Source organism: Puntigrus tetrazona, chromosome 5, assembly GCF_018831695.1.
Source record: "Puntigrus tetrazona isolate hp1 chromosome 5, ASM1883169v1, whole genome shotgun sequence".
Lineage (NCBI taxonomy): Eukaryota > Metazoa > Chordata > Actinopteri > Cypriniformes > Cyprinidae > Puntigrus > Puntigrus tetrazona.
Genome location: NC_056703.1, coordinates 25,229,904 through 25,253,167, shown reverse-complemented (window position 1 = coordinate 25,253,167; position 23,264 = coordinate 25,229,904). Strand labels below are relative to the sequence as shown.

At 40.2% G+C, this 23,264-nt stretch overlaps 1 protein-coding gene across 2 annotated transcripts in view; it reads left to right on the top strand.

The window, feature by feature from the left end:
- The window catches only part of zfpl1 (zinc finger protein-like 1), a 31,894-nt gene extending 9,961 nt beyond the window's left edge, over positions 1-21,933 (top strand). The window contains exons 6-8 of one of the 2 annotated variants that reach the window (XM_043239175.1): positions 12,488-12,652; positions 14,989-15,112; positions 18,146-21,933. In XM_043239175.1, the coding sequence (XP_043095110.1) occupies positions 12,488-12,652; positions 14,989-15,112; positions 18,146-18,332 (476 nt within the window). In that variant the 3' untranslated portion in view covers positions 18,333-21,933. The remainder of the gene's footprint in view (positions 1-12,487; positions 12,653-14,988; positions 15,113-18,145) is intronic. The other variant, XM_043239176.1, reaches the window with a different exon arrangement.
- The last annotated feature ends 1,331 nt before the right edge of the window (positions 21,934-23,264 follow it).

The window sequence follows — 23,264 nt, the reverse complement described above, 5'->3', positions numbered from 1 at the left end:
TCCAGTTCTCACGTAAGTGTGATTTTTAAACGAGAATAGCAAAAAAGTAAAAATAAAATAAATAGATGCAGCTCACTGTATAAGTGCGTTATTTGAGCTAATTTTAGAACAGGCGTAAGGGCGACTCACATGGTCCTTACGGGCGACCTGGTGCTCGCGGGCACTGTGTTGGTGACCCCTGCTATAGGCAATTAAAGGCTCATAATAATGATTTGAATGGTTTAATAATAATTATATGATTTATCGACTAATGCTTAAAAGGATCAACTGTTGGTCAACCAGAAAAATCCTTAGTCTGGGACAGGCACAGACACATGTTGTCTAACTCCAGTTCAGAATGTCTAAGGATGCTGATCCTGATGCGTCTTTTTCATTATCAACATGGATGTTAAAATTGGCAACAATTAAGACTGCAGATCTGCAGCCAGTACTAACTCAGTTGAAGATCAGCAAATTCTTTAATAAAATTTGCGTGGTGCCCTGGTGGCCTGTATGCAGTAGCCAGTACAAACATCATGATTATTTAGCATGTATTTCTCTAGATAATAGTACATGCAGTATAAATTCGTAGAAAGGGACCTGATATTCAGTAAGCCAAGTTTTATCATTTGCTTCTCTGTATTATAAACAGTTTTTATTTGTTGAACATCAAATCAATTGTTGCTTTTAATTTGGTATCTAGGTGAAATTCTTTGTATGCTGAGAATTAACTGCCTTCTGTGAAGTAGACCAGAACATATATTACAGTGTCTGATATACTTGCAAGTTCACACACCTCTTTAATGTTATTTTTTGTCATCTCCAACTTGCAAAGTTGAACATCATTAGCACCGATGTAAATATCAATCTTATAAAATTTAAGCTTAGCATTAGCCAGCAGTATTAAATTTGCAAAGATGTCAGGCGCTTTGACTTCTGGTAAACATTGGGCTATGGTGGCTGTTATTTCTATTTCCAGGTTCCACACAATAGAATCACCAAATACTAGAGCACTTTTATCAGGTTTCGCAGTGGGTGCATCAATGAGTGGGATGAACCTGTTTAATGTTGTGATCAGAACGGAAGAGTGGTGATTTTACCCGTGACTAGAGCACATCACATTCACCCAACTGCCCTGCTGCATGAACTCTAATGCCAGAACCAAACAATGTTCATGATTCACTGAAATAGTCGCATCCATAACAGTATCTACATCTCTCACATTCTTGCTGTCCTCAATTCAAGTTTGGATGTGTGTCTCTAATTCTGAAACCTTCTGTCAGCCTAACAATTTCCCTGCATTTATCATATCCCTGGTCGCACTCAGAGAGAGAAACTATACATGTGGCAAGCAATGCAGGTGACAATGCTGACATGCTAATGAATGCTAATGTACTGCACCTACATTGCATGTTTTTTAGTTTGATAGATAATATCAGAAATATGGAAAGAATTACGTTACGTTTGATCACTTTAAACAACAGAGAGAGATCAACAGAAAAGCGAAGCTAAACAGTACTACAAAGCACAAACCTATTACTGCATTAGTTCACTTTTACATGCCACTGGGGAGTCCTGGAGTGTGACGTATGAAAGCACAGCGTCACACAAGCCATGACACAAAGTAAAGGAAACTAAGTGACTGAATATGTGTCTTCCTCAGACGTAATGTTTGTTCTGTACATCGGAGTTGGATAAAACCGCATTATAACCCCCTTTGCTGTAATTAAAGCTGCTCCATGGAGAAACAAGTAACAGCGAAGATGATAAACTAAAGTACAATCAGCTTTTCTGCATTACAGCCAGAGAACAACAGACAGGGTTTTGGTTTCTTTCCTCTGTCGCCTCTGGCTTGATTAGTTAATATCTAGTGAATATTGTTGATTTGATTATACAGACCATCTCTGCGTTTTACTACGATTACACAGAGCAACATTTTTGGCGTGCTATCTATAAACACGTAAAATACAACTCATTACAATCAAGGCATTTGTTATATCCAGTGGGGTCATGCCAGGCTCTCATAAGGATAATAAAGATAATGAACAAGACCGGTGACAAAGGGCCACCCTGCCAGAGTCCAGCACTTCCTGGGAACAAATCATACTTACTGCCAGCAATGCACCCAAGCACCTGCTCCGGTCACACAGGGTCCGGATAGCCATTAGCAAAGGTCCCTGGACCCCATACTCCCAGAGCAACCCCCACAGGACAACCCAAGCAACACGGTCGAATGCCTTCTCCAAATCGACAAAGCACATGTGGACTGGTTGAGGTTGAGAGCTGGCCCAGTGTTCCCTGAAGAGGGATTTGCAGAGATACAACACTGGAAAATAGATCGGGTCTGTCCCCTTAACTTAATTTAGCTCCTCATTTAAACCCCAAAAAGTTACCACCTCTTCCTCTAGACACACATCTCATGCATTTTATTCCCTCATTTGCATGTTCCAAAAACACTTAGCATAAAACTTAGACATAGTCAAATAATGTTTTTTCGTAGCTGCTCGGTGCTCTGCAAAAGGTGTTAGACATGACTAAATTCACCTTCCAAATCAGTCTGAACTGGTTCCTGTGGTCAGCTCTGTTTGTGCTAAGCTTGCTTCCTGAGCACAATGTTTACTTTTGCAGTTTAAACCTTACTAAGTACCTAATAAAACAAAAAAAACAAATAATGATACAGATAATAAACAATGATAAATGACAGCAATGGAATTCAACCACATTCACCCCATCGGAAACTTTGTTTTCTTCTTCTTCTTCTTCTTCTTTTTCTTCCGCTTATCCGGGGCCGGGTCGCGGGGGCAACAGTCTAAGCAGGGACGCCCAGACTTCCCTCTCCCCAGACACTTCCTCCAGCTCTTCCGGGGGGACACCGAGGCGCTCCCAGGCCAGCCGAGAGACATAGTCCCTCCAGCGTGTCCTAGGTCTTCCCCGGGGCCTCTTCCCGGTGGGACATGCCCGGAACACCTCCCTTGGGAGGCGTCCGGGAGGCATCCGGAACAGATGCCCGAGCCACCTCAGCTGGCCTCTCTCGATGTGGAGGAGCAGCGGGTCTACTCCGAGCTCCTCCCGAGTGACTGAACTCCTCACCCTATCTCTAAGGGAGCGCCCAGCCACCCTCTGAAGGAAACTCATTTCGACCGCTTGTATCCGGGATCTCATTCTTTCGGTCATGACCCAAAGCTCATGACCATAGGTGAGAGTAGGAACGAAGATCGACCGGTAAATTGAGAGCTTCGCCTTGCGGCTCAACTCTTTCTTCACCATGACAGACCAGTACAGCGACTGCATTACTGCAGAAGCTGCACCGATCCGCCTGTCAATCTCTCGTTCCATCCTTCCCTCACTCGTGAACGAGACCCCAAGATACTTAAACTCCTCCACCTGGGGCAGGAGCTCCCCACCAACCTGGAGGGGGCAAGCCACCCTTGTCCGACTGAGGACCAAGGCCTCAGACTTGGAGGTGCTGATTTTCATCCCTGCCGCTTCACACTCAGCTGCAAACCGCCCCAGCACACACTGTAGGTCTTGGCCAGATGCAGCCAACAGAACAACATCATCAGCAAAAAGCAGAGAAGCTATCCTGTGGTCACCAAACCAGACCCCCTCCGGCCCCTGACTGCGCCTAGAAATCCTGTCCATAAAAATAATGAACAGGACCGGTGACAAAGGGCAGCCCTGTCGGAGTCCAACATGCACTGGAAACAAAGTCTGACTTAATGCCGGCAATGCGAACCAAGCTCCTGCTCTGATCATACAGGGATCGGACAGCCCTTAGCAAAGGGCCCCTTACCCCATATTCTCAGAGCACCCCCCACAGGACACCACGAGGAACCCGGTTGAATGCCTTCTCCAAATCCACAAAACACATGTAGACTGGTTGGGCAAACTCCCAGGAACCCTCCAGCATCCTGGAGAGGGTATAGAGCTGGTCCAGTGTTCCACGTCCAGGGCGAAACCCGCATTGTTCCTCTTGAAGCCGAGGTTCAACTATCGGGCGGATTCTCCTCTCCAGTACCCTGGCATAGACTTTCCCAGGGAGGCTGAGAAGTGTGATTTCCCCCTATAGTTGGAGCACACCCTCCGGTCCCCCTTCTTAAAAAGAGGAACCACCACCCCCATCTGCCAGTCCACTTTGTTTTCGATACCTTAATCACACTCTTAAGTTGGTACTCATAATATAGGGTTATCACTCAGCAAGCAAAAATGAATACTTTCTCTCTGTCAGGTTATGCAACTTGCGTCTCTTAAACTATTATAGTTTACTCAATAATATGGAATTCTGTTGAACAGAGAACATTTTCATGGTTTGCTCCCTCAGGTGCTCTGCCCGGATACTTCCTCTAAACATCTGATTGCCCTATATGTGTAAGTGTAAAAGTGCAGTTTCGACATCATCTTCAGGTCTTCAGCCCAGTGACGTCACGTAGAGAGCCATGCACGGGAAGGGTTACTAGCACCCTGTGGTTGATCCCATTACACACTGCTCACATCCAGTCGCTTGTAGGTCTCACAATTATATACCTCATTATTTATTTCACTCCTTACAGTGTTGTTTACATTGTCCCAAGTCAGGTCCCCCCCTTGGCTTCTTTATTCTTATTCTTTATTCATAGCTGTCATCTTTGGTTCTTCAGTGTCCCCCTGGTCTAATCATTTCAACCTTGTCATTAGAAATATCCTTGATGTTTTACAGTTCACAAATATATATATATTTTTTTCCCCAACTCTTTCTGTTAACTTGTAATGTTATTATGTGTTCAGCAAAGTCCATGCACAAGGTTATATAAGGCTATATATCAATTTCACTTAAGTCATCAAGTTTCTCTACATGAAATTCTCTTTCATTTGCCTTGAACAATGGTCTTCCAGTTATCCATGCTTGGATATAGGCGCATTGGGTGTACTGATGATTTAGTATTCCTAGTCCTGCACACCTCGCATTCAGATAAAAACTGATCCACCTTAGTCTGCATGCTGCTGAACCAAAACCCCTGCTGTCTCAGGATTCTGTCTCCCTCATGTTGAGGTTTTCTTTTAAGACCTGGGTGATATTGCTGAGGAATTCTCGAATAGCTGTACTTTCTTCCTTCAAAAGTAAACTCAAACAGATCCCTACCCTTTTCACTCAATGGAATGGTGAAAAATGCTGAAGTCAAATCAATTGTGCTGAACCACTTTTTCTTTGGGTCTGTGTCATTTAAAATAACATACAGATTTGACACCACTGCCTCAATTGGTTTGAGAATCTAATTACCAGCTCTCAGGTCATGTAGTAGTCTCCACTTGCCATTAGATTTTCTTACAGGCAAAATGGCATGTTACAGGTAGATTTGCTCACTACCAAAACTTGCACTGGTCTTATCCCTTCCGTAACTTCATCATTTATTCTGTATTGTTTCCTGAAGGGCTCTACTATTGGCTGCACATTAGCCGTGTGACCAACATCAAAGTCTCCCTTGACCCATATCTCTTCAGGTAGTTCCCTCACCATCTGTTCTTTTGTCTTCATCTCCTGACAAAATGATTTGCTTGTGTTTCATCCCTACTTCTGTTTTCTCATATGGAAGTAAGTACCAGCCATACTCACGGTTTACTAACATTCCTTCCTCATCTTTTTCCCACTGTATAAAATATCTCTACGAGTTAGTGTAATGTGTACCTAGGGGTGCTATTAAGGATTGATTTCTAATCATTTTCCCTTCAGTTTCCACAGATAGCTCTTTTGACAGCCACATTTCCATTGGTTTTCCAGAGAATCCCATAGCTCTAAGAGATGTTTGTGATTACTACTAGCGGAACCAATTTTGGGTCAGTTGAACTGCATGTTTCTCCAGTGTCAATTAAACAATTAAGCTTTATCCCATTGATTGTGCATATTAATTTAGGTTCTTCCCAATTGGTTTTACAGATTTATGGAACTCTCCGCGTACCCCTATTCTCTCCACAGGTTTTTTAAAAAAATTCATTCTGCTTCTCCCTCTATTTCCTCCCTGCCTACCTCTAACATTCTGATATCCTCTTTCTCTCCTAGTGAATCAGAATCACTTTATTGCCAAGTATGTTTACACATACAAGGAATTTGTTGTAGTGACAGAAACTCTACAGTGCAACACGATAACAAGACAAGACAGATAATAATAAAGAGAATTATATACACTATACAAGATACAGAATATGAAATGTGCAAAACAGCAAAAAAAAAAAAAAATATATATATATATATATATATATATATATATATATATATATATATATATATATATATATATATATATATATATATATACTGTAAACATTAAATTGTAAACAAGAATTATGTTTGTGCAGTGTTATGTGCAAATCTGTATGTTAAATAAGTGTCCTCAAGTGTTCATGACATGGACTGCCTGGGGGAAGAAACTGTTCCTGTGTCTGGCTGTCCTGGTACTCAGTGCTCTGTAACGTCGACCAGACGGCAACAGTTCGAAGATGGAGTGTGCTGGATGTGAGGGGTCCAGAGTGATTTTCTTAACCCTTTTGTTTAATCTGGATTGGTACAGTTCATGGAGAGTGGGGAGGGTTGTACCAATGATTCTTTCAGCAGTCCTGACTACCCTCTGTAGTCTTCTGAGGTCAGAGTTGGTAGCTGAGCTGAACCAGACAGTTATGGAAGTGCAGAGAATGGATTGTATGATGGCCGAGTAGAACCGTTTCAGCAGCTCCTGTGGCAGGTTGAACTTCCTCAGCTGACGAAGGAAGTACAGTCTCTGCTGGGCCTTTTTAACAATGGAGTCAATGTGTGTGTCCCACTTCAGGTCCTGGGAGATTGTGGTGCCCAGGAACCTGAATGACTCCACTGTTACCACAGTGCTGTCCATGATGGTGAGTGGGGGGAATGCAGGGGGGTTCCTCCTGAAGTCCACTATCATCTCCACTGTTTTGAGCGTGTTGAGCTCCAAGTTGTTCAGACTGCACCATTCGGCCAGCTCTTTGACCTTCTGTCTGTAAGCAGACTCGTCACCGTCCTGTATGAGGCTGATGACTGTGGTGTCGTCTGCAAACTTCAGGAGTTTGACAGAGGCGTCTTTAGAGGTGCAGTCATTCGTGTAAAGGGAGAAGAGCAGTGCGGAGAGGACACAACCCTGAGGGGCTCCAGTGCTGCTTGTGCGTGTGCTGGATGAGATTTTTCCCAGCCTCACTAACTGCTGTCTGTCTGTCAGGAAGCTGCTGATCCACTGACAGACGGAGGTGGGCACCAAGAGCTGGGTTAGTTTGGGGTGGAGGAGGTTTGGTATGGTGGTGTTGAAGGCTGAACTAAAGTCCACAAACAGGATCCTCACATAAGTCCCTGGTCTGTCTAGGTGTTGCAGAACATAATGCAGTCCCATATTGACTGCATCGTCCACTGACCTGTTTGCTCTGTAGGCAAACTGCAGGGGGTCCAGTAAGGGTCCTGTAAAGTCCTTCAGATTTTCCTGAAGACCTGGCACACGTCATCTTCGCTGAGTTGAAGGGCAGGTGTGGGGGAGAGGGGGATTACAGGAGGTGAGAATGGTTCCTTTTCAAACCTGCAGTAGAACTCGTTCAGGTCATCTGCCAGTTGTTGATTTGCCACAGTGCTGGGGGATGGTGCCTTGTAATTGATGATGTCTTTCAGACCTTTCCACACAGAAGCTGTGTCACTAGAGTAGAACTGAGTGCAAAGCTTTTCAGAATAATTCCTCTTCGCCACTCTGATCTCTGTGATACGCATCTTTTATTACGGTGTAGCAGTGATCCAGTATGTTACTGTCTCTGGTTGGACAGGTAACGTGCTGTCTGAATTTTGGCAGTTCGCGTGAGAGGTTGGCTTTATTAAAGTCCCAGAGAATGATTAAAACAGAGTCTGGGTGTTGTTGCTCAGTCTCTGTGATCAGATCGGCGAGTTTTTGTAAAGCCAGGCTCACTTGCGCTTGTGGAGGGATGTAAACACACACCAGAATAAACGAGCAAAACTCCCGCGGCAAGTAGAAAGGCTTGCAGTTAATGAAGAGTGCTTCTACATCGGCACAACACATCTTCTTTAACACAGTTACATCTGTACACCACCTTTCGTTGATGTAAAAGCACATCCGGCCGCCGCGCGATTTCCCCGTTAATTCTGCGACGCAATCCGCTCTAAACAGCTGAAAGCCCGGCCGACTTAATGCGCTGTCTGAAATGGCAACGTTTTGCCAGGTTTCCGTGAAACACAGAGCAGCAGAGTTTGAAAAATCCCTATTAGTCCGGGTAAGCAGAAGAAGTTCGTCCATTTTGTTGGGTAGAGAGCGGAGGTTCGCCAGGTGAATGCTGGGCAACGGCGTTCGGAGTCCGCGTTGTCTGAGTTTCACAAGCGCGCCGGCCCGTTTCCCCCGTCTGCACGGCCTTAGGCTTTTGACCAGCGCCGCTGCTCCACTAACTACAATGTTCAACAAAACGTCAGAATAATCAAAAACCGGTGAAATATTTTGTGGAGTGGTCTGCCAAATGTTCAGCAGATCCTCCCAGGTAAAAACGATGAAAAATTAACAAAAACAATACGAGCACTTGAGAGCTAAGCACTGAGGCTGCCATTCGCGGCGCCATCTTGGATTAGTGGTGGGATATGGTATGTTAATTTGAATTATTTGAGGGGTAGGTGCAGGATGGGATGTTTGGCTACCTATTCCTTAAATTGGTTCCCCAAAATTGCTTGATGCCTGGTTGTTCCCCAGCAGTACAAGAGTTTCTCTGGACCTCATCTGCCTGTTTCTTTAGAGCTTTCTCGCTCTGTTGGTGCCTTTGACAGTGGTGCTTTAGTATCTCTTCCTACTCATAGTGATCTTTCTGAATCAGTCCTGGAATGCCTAGTAACTTTGCTTTGACTAGAGCTGGCAGTGCATTTATGAGCCCATTCCTGAACAGTTGAGTCTCCAAGCATATGGGACTTACTGTAGGGTCATCAGCCCCCTCTTGCCTCCACGTTTTGGCATGCTGCCGTATCCAGCTTATACAGTCCTGCTCCCCTAGTGGCGAAGGAATAAGTTTTGTCTGACCAATTTTCATTGGGTATAAGGCCCTTAAGGAGTTCCAGAGTACTCCTCGATATTGATTAAACTTTGGCCAGCAAAGTCAGGCTTTCCCACAGCCTTGCTCAACCGTGCATCTAGCCATACATCCTCAGCCTCTCTTAGGCTTAAGCATTTGGTCAGAAGAACTTATAGGTCTCCTACGGCTAACTTCTGACCCTGCATTTCTGTTTCTATAGCCTCTATCCATGGCCCTGCACCTTCCTTGAAATCAGGAAATTTATCATGGTTTTCGACATCTCTGTGCTGCCTAGGAACATAGTTAGCGTGTCTTCCTTTATTCACGAAGGCATTTGATATATGCTCTTTTTGCTTGGATTTGGCTTTTTTTCTTCCCTGATATTGCTGTCCTGACCTGGTCCAGCTTACAGGACTACTCATACTAGTCTGGGTGGCTCTTTCATCTACACTGTATGGTTGTGTCTGATCTGATTTGTTATATTGGCTGCATGCATTTTCCCTCTTCAACTTTATATTCTTACCCTTCAATGATGTCATATTCTGCTTTTTGTCTTACATTGTGTTCCTTATAACGTTTCATAGCATCCAGTCTGCAAGGATGCAGCATGTCTAAATCATCAGCTGACTGTTCTGGTTATTTTCTCCTTAATTCTCTTTCTAATTCTTCTTCTCTGTCAGTTCCCTCTTTTTTCCCCTGCTGCTTCAAACTCCACTGTCAGTTTTTCCGCTTCCTGTCTAATATCCTTTAATGACTTCCTGTAGAATGCATTGCATTTCCTTTTGCTGCCACAGTAATAGTAATAAGCTAAGGAATTCCTTTAAAGTACTTGTGTATCAGAAAACCTGTCAGGTCTAACATAGATTTCAGCACTGAAGTTAAATAATCAAAGTATACAGTGTTAAATAATAAAATAATCTGTTAAAATCTTGTGAACTTAGGTTCCTAACTGATGAAGAAGAAGAGCAGCCATCAAGTGTTAGACAATGTTCCAAATTATTACATGTGGGGTTTTTAGATCTAATAATTAGCATCTCATTTTTTCAGAATTTAATCGGAGGTTAATCATCAGGTTTTTTTTTTATATTGACTATTCATCCTGTTAGTTTCTCAATTTGGTGTGTATCACTGGGCCTCGAAGAAATGTAGAGCTTAGTTTCATCACCATAACAGTAAAAGCTAACACCATGTCTTCTGATAATATCTCCCAGAGGTAACATGTAAAGTGTGATAAGTGATGGCCCTAATACTGAGCCTTGAGGTACTCCATATTTCACTTGATAGCGGTCAGATAAATACGATTTGAACCATACTAAGGTACTTCCACTAATGCCAACATGGTTTTCTAGACTGTTCAAGTTGTGCTGTTGTCTATATTGTTGAACGCTGCGCTAAGATCTAATAGCACTAATAACGAGATATAATAGAAGCAGGTCATTTGTAACTCTAATGAGAGTAGTCTCAGTACTATGGTACGATCTGAATAATGATTGGAAATCTTCACAGATACCATTTTTCTCATATCTCGTATCTCATTTTCTAGTATCTTTGACAGAAAAGAAAAAAGAATAAAAAATATATATATTTATATGGAACGTCACCTCTCTGGGAGCCTGAGTTGTTGCAGGAGGTAGAGAGATACCGGCTAGAGATAGTCGGGCTCACCTCCACGTGCGGCTTGGGCTCTGAAACCCATCTCCTTGAAAGGGGCTGGACTCTTCACTACTCTGGTGTTCCTCGCAAGTGAGCTGCGGGCTGGTGTGGGCTTGCTCATAGCCCCCCAGCTTCGCCGCCGTGTGTTGGAGTTTAACCCGGTGGACGAGAGGATCACCTCCCTGCGACTTCGGGTTGGGGGGAGGACTCTTACTGTCATTTGTGCCTATGGACTGAATGGCAGTGTAGAGTACCCGGCATTCTTGGAGTCCTTGGGAGGAGTGCTGGAAAGTGCTCCAACGCAGGACTCTATCGTCCTGCTGGGGGACTTCAACTCTCACGTTGCTGATTCTAGCGACACCTGGAGGGGCGTGATTGGGAGGAATGGCCCCCCGATCTAAACCAGAGTGGTGTTCTGTTGTTGGAATTCTGTGCTAGTCACGGTCTGTCCATAACAAACAATGTTCAAGCATAAGGGTGTCCACCAGTACTGTGGCATCAGGACACCCTAGGGCGGAGGTCGATGGTCGACTTTGTGGATGTATCATCTGTTCTATCATCTGTTGTAAAGTCCCCGGTGCATGTCGTGGCGGCAACCCCTGAACCCGATGATGGACAGTGGAAGTAAGGGATGCCGTCAAGCTGAAGAAGGAGTCCTATCGTGCTGGTTGGCTCGTGGGACTCCTGAGGCAGCTGACAGGTACCGGTGGGCCAAGCGGACCGCTGCCCGGGTTGTTGTGCAGGCAAAAACTCGGGTCTGGGAGGAGTTTGGGAAGGCCAAGGAAAAGGATTATCAGACGGCCTCAAAGAGGTTCTGGCAAATCATCCAACGCCTCAGAAAGGGGAAGCAGTGCCCTGCCAACACCGTATACAGTGCTGGTGGGAACCCGCTAACCTCGACTGGGGATATTGTCGGGCGGTGAATCTCCTCAATCCCGCCAATCCCTTCCATTGAGGGAGCAGAGGCTGGGGACCTGGGGGGGGACTCGACCATCACCCTGGATGAGGAGGGTTTTTGAGAAGCTCCTCGGTGGCAAGGCCTCTGGATGTTGTGGGGCTGTCTTGGCTGACACGCCTCTGCAGCATCGCATGGACGCAGGGGACAGTGCCTCTGGACTGGCAGACCCAGGGTGGTGGTTCCTCTTTTTAAGAAGGGGGACCAGAGAGTGTGCTCCGGGATCACACTCCTCAGCCTCCCTGGGAAAGTCTATGCCAGGGTACTGGAGAGGAGAGGGCCGGAGGGGGTCTGGTTTGGTGACCACAGGATAGCGTCTTTGCTTTTTGCGGATGATGTTGTCCTGATGGCTGCATCTGGCCAAGACCTACAGTGTGCCCTGGGACGGTTTGCAGCTGAGTGTGAAGTGGCTGGGATGAGAATCAGCACCTCTAAGTCTGAGGCCATGGTTCTCAGTCGGACAATGGTGGCTTGCCCCCTTCAGGTTGGTGGAGAGCTCCTGTCTCAGGTGAAGGAGATTAAGTATCTTGGGGTCTGGGCGTCCCTGCTTAGACTGTTGCCCCCGCGACCCGGCCCCGGATATAGGCGGAAGAAGAAGAAGATATTTATTTATTATTTCAATTATTTATTTTTTTATTTTTTTAAATAAAGTTCAAAGTTTAAAGCCCTGACTAAAATGATTGTACTATAACTTTGCAACAGTACCATCCAGTAATAATATACTTAATGCATGTGTTTGTTATTTAAATTAAGGCATTGAAAAGAGTGAAAAACTTTTTTAGTAATTACAATTTTTATTTACTCAGTTTTTATACAACCATATTTATAAAAGAAGATACATTTGATATATTAATATACACTTCTCTGCTCCAGCTCCTACAGTGGATATAATTTTGTCAAACCCCACACCCACAAGTCTTCCACCTCATCAGGATGTGGAGCACATGCACAAAAATGGAGAAGTGAGTGGCCAAAATCTCTCTGTCATCAATATGAGCACCACCTCTACCTCCACAGATACAATCACCATTAACACAGGTATTTACCAGGACTGATATATTGTTTTGTCAATGTTTTATATATATGTAAATACAGACGTGGACAAAATTGTTGGTACCCTTTGGTCAATGAAAGAAAAAGTCACAATGGTCACAGAAATAACTGTTATCTGACAAAAGTAATAATAAATAAAAATTCTATAAATGTTAACCAATGAAAGTCAGACATTGTTTTTCAACCATGCTTCAACAGAATTATTTAAAAAAATAAACTCACGAAACAGGCATGGACAAAAATGATGGTACCCCTAGAAAACACTGAAAATAATGTGACCAAAGGGACATGTTAATTCAAGGTGTGTCCACTAATTAGCATCACAGGTGTCTACAACCTTGTAATCAGCCATTGGGCCTATATATATGGCTCCAGGTAATCACTGTGTTGTTTGGTGATATGGTGTGTACCACACTCGACATGGACCAGAGGAAGCAAAGGAAAGAGTTGTCTCAAGAGATCAGAAAGAAAATTATAGACAAGCAAGCATGTTAAAGGTAAAGGCTATAAGACCATCTCCAAGCAACTAGATGTTCCTGTGACTACAGTTGCATATATTATTCAGAAGTTTAAGATCCATGGGACTGTAGCCAACCTCCCTGGACGTGGCCGCAGGAGGAAAATTGATGACAAATCTAAGAGACGGATAATCCGAATGGTAACAAAAGAGCCTAGAAAGACTTCTAAAGAGATTCAAGGTGAACTTCATGCTCAAGGAACATCAGTGTCAGATCGCACCATCCGTCGTTGTTTGAGCCAAAGTGGACTACATGGGAGACGACCAAGGAGGACACCATTGTTGAAAACGAATCATAAAAAAGCAAGACTGGAATATGCCAAACTACATGTTGACAAGCCACAAAGCTTCTGGGAGAATGTCCTGTGGACAGATGAGACAAAAATCAAAGTTTTTGCCAAGGCACATCAGCTGTATGTTCACAGACGAAAAAATGAAGCATATCAAGAAAAGAACACTGTCCCTACTGTGAAACATGGAGGAGGCTCTGTTATGTTCTGGGGCTGCTTTGCTGCGTCTGGCACAGGGTGTCTTGAATCTGTGCAGGGTACAATGAAATCTCAAGACTATCAAGGAATTCTAGAGAGAAATGTACTAGCCAGTGTCAGAAAGCTTGGTCTCAGTCGCAGGTCATGGGTCTTGCAACAGGACAATGACCCAAAACACACCGCTAAAAACACCCAAGAATGGCTAAGAGGAAAAAATTGGACTATTGTAAAGTGGCCTTCTATGAGCCCTGACCTCAATCCTATTGAGCATCTTTGGAAGGAGCTGAAACATGCAGTCTGGAAAAGGCACCCTTCAAACCGGACACAACTGGAGCAGTTTGCTCATGAGGAGTGGGCCAAAATACCTGCTGAGAGGTGCAGAAGTCTCATTGACAGTTACAGGAAGCGTTTGATTGCAGTGATTGCCTCAAAAGGTTGCGCAACAAAATATTAAGTTAGGGGTACCATCATTTTTGTCCAGGTCTGTTTCATGAGTTTATTTTTTTTTAATAATTCTGTTGAAGCATGGTTGAAAAACAATGTCTGACTTTCATTGGTTAACATTTATAGAATTTTTATTTATTATTACTTTTGTCAGATTAAAGTTATTTCTGTGACCATTGTGAGTTTTTCTTTCATTGACCAAAGGGTACCAACAATTTTGTCCACGTCTGTAAATAATTTGGTTCCATCGCAATGACTCCCTTAACACTTACTGCCACCTACTGGTGATTTAAATTTTACATTTTATAGTATATTTTCATTTTTTTGTATTATATAAAATATCAGTAATCAATATGCAATGTTTAGAATATCAAAACATGATTTATGCAGTTGTAAAGCAACAAACTTTGTTGATACTGATTTAATTGTAGTAACAGCCTAAATGTATTATCACAATTTACTGATTAAATGTAAGAATTTGACTCAAAAGATGATGCACACTTAAAAAAGAAAAATTTCTGCTGTGAACTGAACACACACAATATTAACAATATCAAAAAATGTAGGAGTTAGCTGACCATAGTACTCTTTAAGCACAATATTCAATATCAGCACAATAAGACATTCAGCAAAAAGTACTGACACAAATGATTGTCAGTTGCTTTGTCAAGCCCAGTCTACAAAGCATTAAGCTATTTTTTAATTTTTTTCTGCCTAGTAGAAATTATGAATGGCTGGTAACTTAAATTTAGTAGCCAAATTGGCTGGTGAGTAAACAAGTTCATTTCAATCCCTGTATATATCTGTGTGTGTGTGTATGTGTGTGTATACATACATTTGTTAATTTCTTTTCTTCTCAATTGTCTTTTCAGCTATATCCCCAAGAAAGGTATATGACACACGGGATTCAGGACAAAGTGCAGTGATGCAGATTGACTTTGATGACGATAAATACCGCAGACGACCTGCCCTTAGCTGGTTTTCACAGGTTCTAAAGTGAGTGTCCTTAGTCTGTAACTCAAATTCATTTATTGCAAAACGAATCCTACAATCCCAATTCCTGAAAAGATGTGATAGTGCCATAAAATCAAGACTATCTGTTCATTCTCTTTACCTTTTAACCCTCTGGGGTCTGAAGTGATTTTGGGCCCCTTGAGATGTTTTGACATGTCCTGACATTTGTGCTTATTTCAGCTACTTATAACACATTATTGGTTAACATATAAACTAGTATTAATATTAATTAATATTAGTAATAAATTAGTATTTTGTATTCAGCACAAACTGTGCTACAGTAATATGTGAAAAAAGATGGATGTACATCTCTACATTTTTTGTTAAAGAACATTATGCATGGTTTGTACATTTTTGGGAAAAATAGTCAGTAAAGCTGAAATAAAGTCTTAAAACTCTTCATCACAGATATCAATCGTATAATATTTTCCTAGATAAATACATTTAGATATATCCTGGAAATCTCATACTTTCAATTCTCTGTTAATTAAATTCATGTCGATACAAAACAAAATTCCCAAAGATCAATCTAAGATTGAGAGATGCATACCTGACCTTTAGAAAATACATAGAAGTATGGAGACCCACTACAGGCTAATCTGGGTACAGAAGCGCCCTGACCCATTTGCAACATTTTCTTAAGTACCTTGGACCAAGACAGTCATCCCCCGAAAAGCAGACCGAAACTAACACTTTGCCTTTTTGAGACAAATGGTAATTTGCAAGGAATGCCCTGGGGCGAGGCACGCCTATTGAAGTAATCAGACCTTAATTAGCTTTTAGTTTACTTCTGTAGATATAAGACCATTGTACCAATCACATTTACATATTTCAAGTGACACAGGACGTGTTCACTTGATCACTGTTAGTTGTGGTATTTTCATATAATCAGTTTGAGCAACCTGAGTTAGAAGGGAAGATGGGTGTCTTAAAACAACAAGGAGAGAGGGGTATTGTTCGCCTTTGCATTCGTTGAAGATCCCATTCCAGATTAGTTTTGCTGCATGGCAGATTTTGGTTTCAACAAGGAATAAGTTTCAGAAATAAATATATTCACTCCTTACCATCAAAACTAAAAGTGTAATTTAAATACTTTTCAGCGTTATTAGGAGAAGATGCCCCAAAACTTATGCTTAATTGAACACTGCATAGCATGTGTGTTGGAGCAGGGTTGGAACTCTGCAGGTCTCTGGCACTCCAAGTTTAACACCACTGGCGTCACTCACACTAATTCCGCACTTTGATGTCACAGAATTTCTCCATACAGAATGGAGAAAAAAAAACCTTGGGAGAAACCAGACTCAGTTGGGGTCAGTTCTCCTCTGACCGGACGCCCAACACTTAACTTCCAGTTCAATTTTAAACGCAGCTATGTCAGATAGTGAAATGACTTAGTGTGTGTGTGTACATCAGGATCTGGTGATCTGTCCACAGAGCGCATCTAGGTGTTCTGGTCTCTGATGAACATAATCTCTAGGTGCTGATCCACCATCTAATCTGGATACGAACTGTGAAAACAGATTGAGAAAGAGACAGAAATAATATTAGCGCAGATGCCATTCTTTGTACGATGTCACAAATACATCGTATTTTAGGAGTAGTGTTCCCGGTTCCAGCAAATCTAAGTAATGCAGTCTAAAAATACTTTAACGTATTTGAATAACAAAAAGTGTGTTGGTGTGTTACGTGTAGGCTAGGTTAAAAAGATGTGTATTTAATCTAGATTTAAACTGACAGAGTGTGTCTGCTTCCCGAACAGAGTTAGGGAGGTTGTTCCAGAGTTTAGGTACTAGATAGGAAAATGATCTGCCGCCCGCAGTTGATTTTGATATTCTAGGTATTATCAAATGGCCAGAGTTTGGCCAGAGAACTCAGCGGACGTGCAGGACTATAATGTGATAAGAGCTTGCTCAAGTATTGAGGAGCTAAACCATTCAGGGCTTTGTAGGTAATTAATAAGATTTTAAAATGTATCTTTGTATGTTTGATAGGGAGCCAGTGCAGTGTTGACAGAACCGGGTTAATATGATCATACTTCCTAGTTCTAGTAAGGACTCTGGCTGCTGCCTTTTGGACTAGCTGAAGATTGTTTATCAAGCATGCAGAACAACCACCCAATAAAGCATTACAATAATCTAACCTCGAAGTCATAAACGCATGAATTAATATTTCTACATTAGAGGTTGAAAGCATAGGTCGTAATTTAGATATATTTTTAAGATGGAAAAACGTAGTTTTACAGATGCTAGAAAAATGGTTGCAAGATTGCTGTCAAGCAGCACACCTAGGTTTTTAACTGATGATGAAGAATTAATGAAGTGAGCAGCCATGAAGTGTTAGACTGTGTTCTAGATTATTATATGTGGGGTTTTTAGGTCCAATTATTAGCACCTCTGTTTTTTCAGAATTTATCATTAAGAACTTACTCATCATCCAGTTTTTTATATCGACTATGCATTCTGTTAGATTCTCAATTTGGTGTGTATCACCAGGCTGCGCTGAAATATAGAGCTGAGTATCATCAGCATAGCAGTGAAAGCTAACACCATGACTCCTGATAATATCTCCCAGAGGTAACATGTATAGATTGAAAAGTAACGGTCCTAGCACTGAGCCTTGAGGAACTCCATATTTCACTTTTGAGCGATATGATACCTCCTCATTTATTGCTACAAACTGATAGCGGTCATATAGATATGATTTAAATATTTATATATTTATATTTATATATTTAAAATATAAATATAATGTGTGTGATATTACACAGGCATAAGGTACTTAAAATAAAGTGTACCAAGGTTGTATTTAGTTGTAACAAATTAAGTAGCTGCCTATTACATCTACATAATTGCAAATTGTAGGCTATTATAGGCTGCTCCGTAACTTAATTACATGGTAAGTACATTTTATTTCATGTAAGTACAATGGCTACTACTAAGTACTTAAATAGGCAATTACTCTGTATTTTGACACCTTAAAATGAAGTGTTAACATATGTTTTTATTCCTTTTTTAGGAATCGTACTGGCACTAAGAAAAAGGCCCTCACTCTGAAACAGCGCATCTTCATGTTGCTTTTGGTTGGAGTGATTGGTTTCTTTACCCTCATCATAATTATGGCTAAACTGGGAAGGGCCTCAGCTGAGACGGATCCAAACCTGGATCCTATGCTGAATCCCAACATCAGGGTAGGAAACATGTGATGGATCCCCTTCCTGCTAAAACTCTATATGGATTCAGCCTGCAGTTCAACTTTTGCTTATAAAATGTTATTTGAAAAAGTTGAAGAAAGCATGTTCCTCAGGAATCTGGGACCAGTGTGAAAATTCAATTGTTTGGACTGTGGGAGAATTGTGTGACGTGGTGGTCAACAATAAAGAAGATAAAGATAGAAGTTGCACAACAAATCTTAAATTTCGCTTGGGTGATATTATTATAGGCTCTATAAGTGTGCAACTGTGTATTATTTAGCTCTGTAATTCTCCCTTGCATACCTTTACAATTGTTGTATGAAAATTGGGATAAAAATATGCCATTGTATTGAAATCTATCTGTCTATTGTTTCTCTGAGGTGTCAAACTTTTGATTGCATTTATTAATTGCTGATCAATTAGCAACCCCTGCCTGCGAGATTAATTTTAACATATGTAAAGTTTCTTTGCTGTTGACTGTAAAAATGCAAAACTGATTTACTAAAGCATCTGAAAATGTTTTGGTTGGCATGCTTTAGTGGCACTATTTTAGTCATTATATTTTAGTAAATACAACCTTTACAAAAGGCAGGTGATAACTGTACTCTTTTGTTTTGTAGTTCATAAAGAGTGCACAACTGTCTTTTGTCTGGGTTGTATTCCATCCCAAAAATTATTTAAAACATTAAGCCTGTTTTAAAGCTAGTTTTTGTGATATTATAATTGTGCCAATTCACCCTACGCTAAAAAAATGCCATAAACTGACAACTTGCTGACAGACAAAGCAAGTTACTTCTGGTATGAAACACAGTCTCAGCTTTCAAGTTTTGTTATTTAAGAAATGTAAAACAATAAACAGTTTTGTGACTTTCTAATGTTTAAAACTTGCAGAACTCCCCACTGCAATCCAAAACGTCAAACATATCTATGTACTGCAACATTTCGCATATTTCAGCTCCTGTTGCATTTTAAGAAAGCGATCATCTGGGTTAACCTTACAGAGATTGCTTAACTGTAGTATATACCATAATATTCACATTATCTCTGATTGTAGTTTACATGTTTTCTCTTTTTTTTTCTCCTCTGTAAGTGGTTTTCCTAATTTGTCAGTCTACTGTGATTATAGTACTATTGGGTCAGTCCATATCAAGTGGTCCAGTTGATCTTGCTTGACAATTTTTCTTTTTTTTTTTTTTTTTTTTTTCCTTTTGAGTGATTACCCTATGTACTGTGTTAGTATTTGATATATGGTCAGTTTATAATACCATTTTTTCAACTCCCCTAGAGTTAAGATATTGAGTTTTACCATTTTTGAATCCATTAAGCCTATCTCTGAGTCTGTAGCACTTTTAGCTGTAGATTAGCAGGGATCATTAAAAAACAAAAGTTGTTTATAAATGTGCTATATAATTAAACATTACACACACACATATATATAAATAATAGATATGCACGCGAATACAAATACACCTTTGAATTTTTGTAAAAATTTTGTAATTTACATATTCAGATTTTTCATTATGTGATTTTTATTTTTATTACTTTTTATTTAGAAAACAAAAAGTTTCTATCCACAAAATTTGGTATTTTGAGGTTCTACTTGTGATTCATCCAGTCAGCGCTTCAAATGCACGCAAAAGGACCAATCGGGATCAACTTTCTTTGTTATGTTGCCCGACTTCTCCTTAACAGCAGGAAAGATTAAACATTAAACAACAATAATTACATATCTGCATAATCAGTAAATGCAATGCACCATTGTGAACAAGTTCCACAAAATGGCACTTTTTAAAAACATGATGTGATTTTTTTTTTTCACTCATTATTAGCATGTGCATAAAAAAGATGTTCATCTGCAAAAACTGAATGGGCTTGAATGGTTTTACTGCAAAATGTCCTCTGGCGGTGGTAGCGATGGTAAAATCATCTGCTCAGATCAAACCCTTCTAAAGCCCTATTTAGCGTCCAGGGCGACGCTGTTGATCAATCGGGACACTTGTCACTATTTAATACTAATCCCGTGCAAATAGGCCTTATGTTACGAAAGGTAAGGATGTATGCTTTATTCTTTATTTTATTTATTTTTTAAATTGTTAAATATCAGGGGAACAATTGTATAATAATTCCATCCATGTTAAATATAAATCTATAGATGTGAGAATTGTGGTATTACAAATTTATAAAATGTTAAATGTGGGTTTCAATATAACCATTTGAATGGAAAAGTTATGTATATTGTGACTTACATTATAAGAGCAGGAAGCCCAGGCCCTGATCAGTTCCTGAACATCTGGTAGGTTTCCCAAGTTAAGTGTTTATGCTAATCTCAAGATACACTGTTTCAGGGTTTTTCTAACGCCTATGCATTTGAATGACACTTGTATGCTAAACAGATCAAGGCTTGAAAAGTTCCTGTTTCTGTATGTACATGGTAGAAAGAATACCATGTCCTTTGTGTCAAACAATGAGATTTATGTTCGGTCATAAAAATTCCCTCCCACCCCATAACCGGACACCTGTTCATGTACACCTGTTCAATTTTATGAAAAAAGACTGAAACATTTCAATCAAAAATATCATCTACCTTTGTTAAAATATACCAATATATATGACCGGTACGTTAGTTTGTTATGGATAAAAGTTAAATAAAGCCAAAAATCTACAACAAAAAGTATAGTACAAGATACATGTTTGAGCATAAGTGTAAGAGACTACCTTTTAAAATTGGTGTGTTAGACTCTGTTGCAGATACAAAGTTAAATAAAATAGAACTGACCAGTTTACCGCAATCTGAAAAAAAATAAGAAAAAGCATCAGACGTTAGTTAAAACAACAAGATAGAAGTCGAAATCTATGTTGCCATTAAAAAAAAAAAAAGTTACAAATTAGAAAAATAAGAGAGAGAATCTCACTGTGATCTACAAAACATTTGATTATTGTTAAAACAGCATACACCACTAATCCAAAATCTTATAACGTTACAATTTAGGAAAAACTAACTTTTGTCACAAGTTAGAAAAGTTAAACAAAGAGAAATCCTGCAGAGGGATTGTCAGATTCAAACTGGGTTGTCAAAAAAAAAAGCATCCGCTCCCAAACCACACCCAGGCCCCACTCCAGCCTCCCTAACACCTAACCCTGTTAGGAGAGACCCGCACGAAGACAGATTTTAAACAAACAGATGTTTTAACGTTAGAACAAATAATAAATCTTTTCTTTCTAAACATTTCTTAACTTATTAGGCCATTGTTGGTGTTTTAACATAGTTAGAGCTTTTTACACAACACATCCAAACCACAAGAAAATGGTTATTCAGATCTTAAAACTTGTTTAGTAGTTAAAACATACAAATGGTGTGCACAAATATAAAGCCACACGTGGCAGAACTGCAGTTGAGTTTTGACTCAATGCTGAAAGGAACTAATGCTGTCTCTTTCACTTCCAGATAGCAGCTTGTGACCGATCAACCCAAAGAGTTGTATTTATGAACTCACTGCACCTAAGAGATTGGATGACCGAGCACTACCAAGCACTGGAACACCTACCCATCGCCCTTTCATCTTACCCCTGTATTGTTTGTTAATAAAGCCTCCCTCCCGGGTCTTTATTTTGAGCTCTCCTTGTCGTGTGATTCTTCACCCCGTCACAATAAGTTATTCTTTTAAACCAGCAGATTTTTATTAGTCTGAAATTTGTTGTCACACATTGTTTGCAACAAAAGTAATCTTTAAACAAGGTAGTACAAGTGTCTCTCAGAGTCTTTGCAAACAGATTACACTTTCTTTCTCACTTTGAAAAACAGTATTATTAACCATGGTGTTTAAAATGCAACATTTGTTTTATTTATTAAAATACAAGCAACTTAACTATGCATTTATTTTTCAAATAATAAGATTTTATCAAATAATTGACAGAAGAAATTATTCAAATTATTGATGTCTATCTTAACACCATCTGTTGTGTCTGGTTCGAAACAAATATCTTATTACTACAGAAGCTTTAAGATGTAAAAAAAAAAAAAAAAAAAAAAAAACATTTATCTGCAATATGTATACAGTAACCAGTGAGGACATAAACCAGTAATTACATAAACTCAAAATTCAGAGTGATTCTAGATATTAATAATTGACTAAAGAAATAAGTCTCTTCAAAACGCAGTAAACTTTTTAAATGTATTGAACAACCGTATTGGTTTGTTAGCATTTGTTATGCTTGTAGTTTGTAGTTAATCCCATCTTTAAACTAAATCTTAGGTCTAAGGCCTTCTCAGATCCCACAAATTGCCAGCAACATTCTTCAATTTGTTATCATTTAGCTAGCTGAAATCCGGTAATGGAATTATTTTATACATGATTACAACTGTGGATGGTAAAAGAGGTCATTCACCTGCTTAACCCTCATTTAACATTTACATTTACATTTACATTTACATTGACATTTAGTCATTTTGCAGACGCTTTTATCCAAAGCGACTTACAATTGAGAGTACAACAGCGATTTAACCCTCACACTTCCACAGTTCAGTTCAATGAATCGTTTCAAAGAATCAGTTTATCATCACCTTAAATCATCTCACTCTGATGTCACGGTACATTTCTTTTCTAACAACTTAGAGTCATTTTATGTCGCTGAAACATTCAAATAAAGTTAACAGTGTGAACTTCTTTTTGTTCACATAACCTGGTAATGCAGTCGCGGTTTCATCTGCTGATCCTTCATTTTGGAGACAAGTCACAATGACCCAGTATTGAATATGAGTCAACATAAACATGTTAAGTTATTTTTTAAATCAATGTTTTTATTCTATCCACAGCAACACTTTTATGCCACTGTTTTAGTGGACCTGTATTTTAGGGCTGATTGGGAAAACAGTTTGCTAAATATTTAATTTTTCATTACCTTATGCTCTGAAAACCAAAACCATTTAATTTTTAAAAAGTTTCA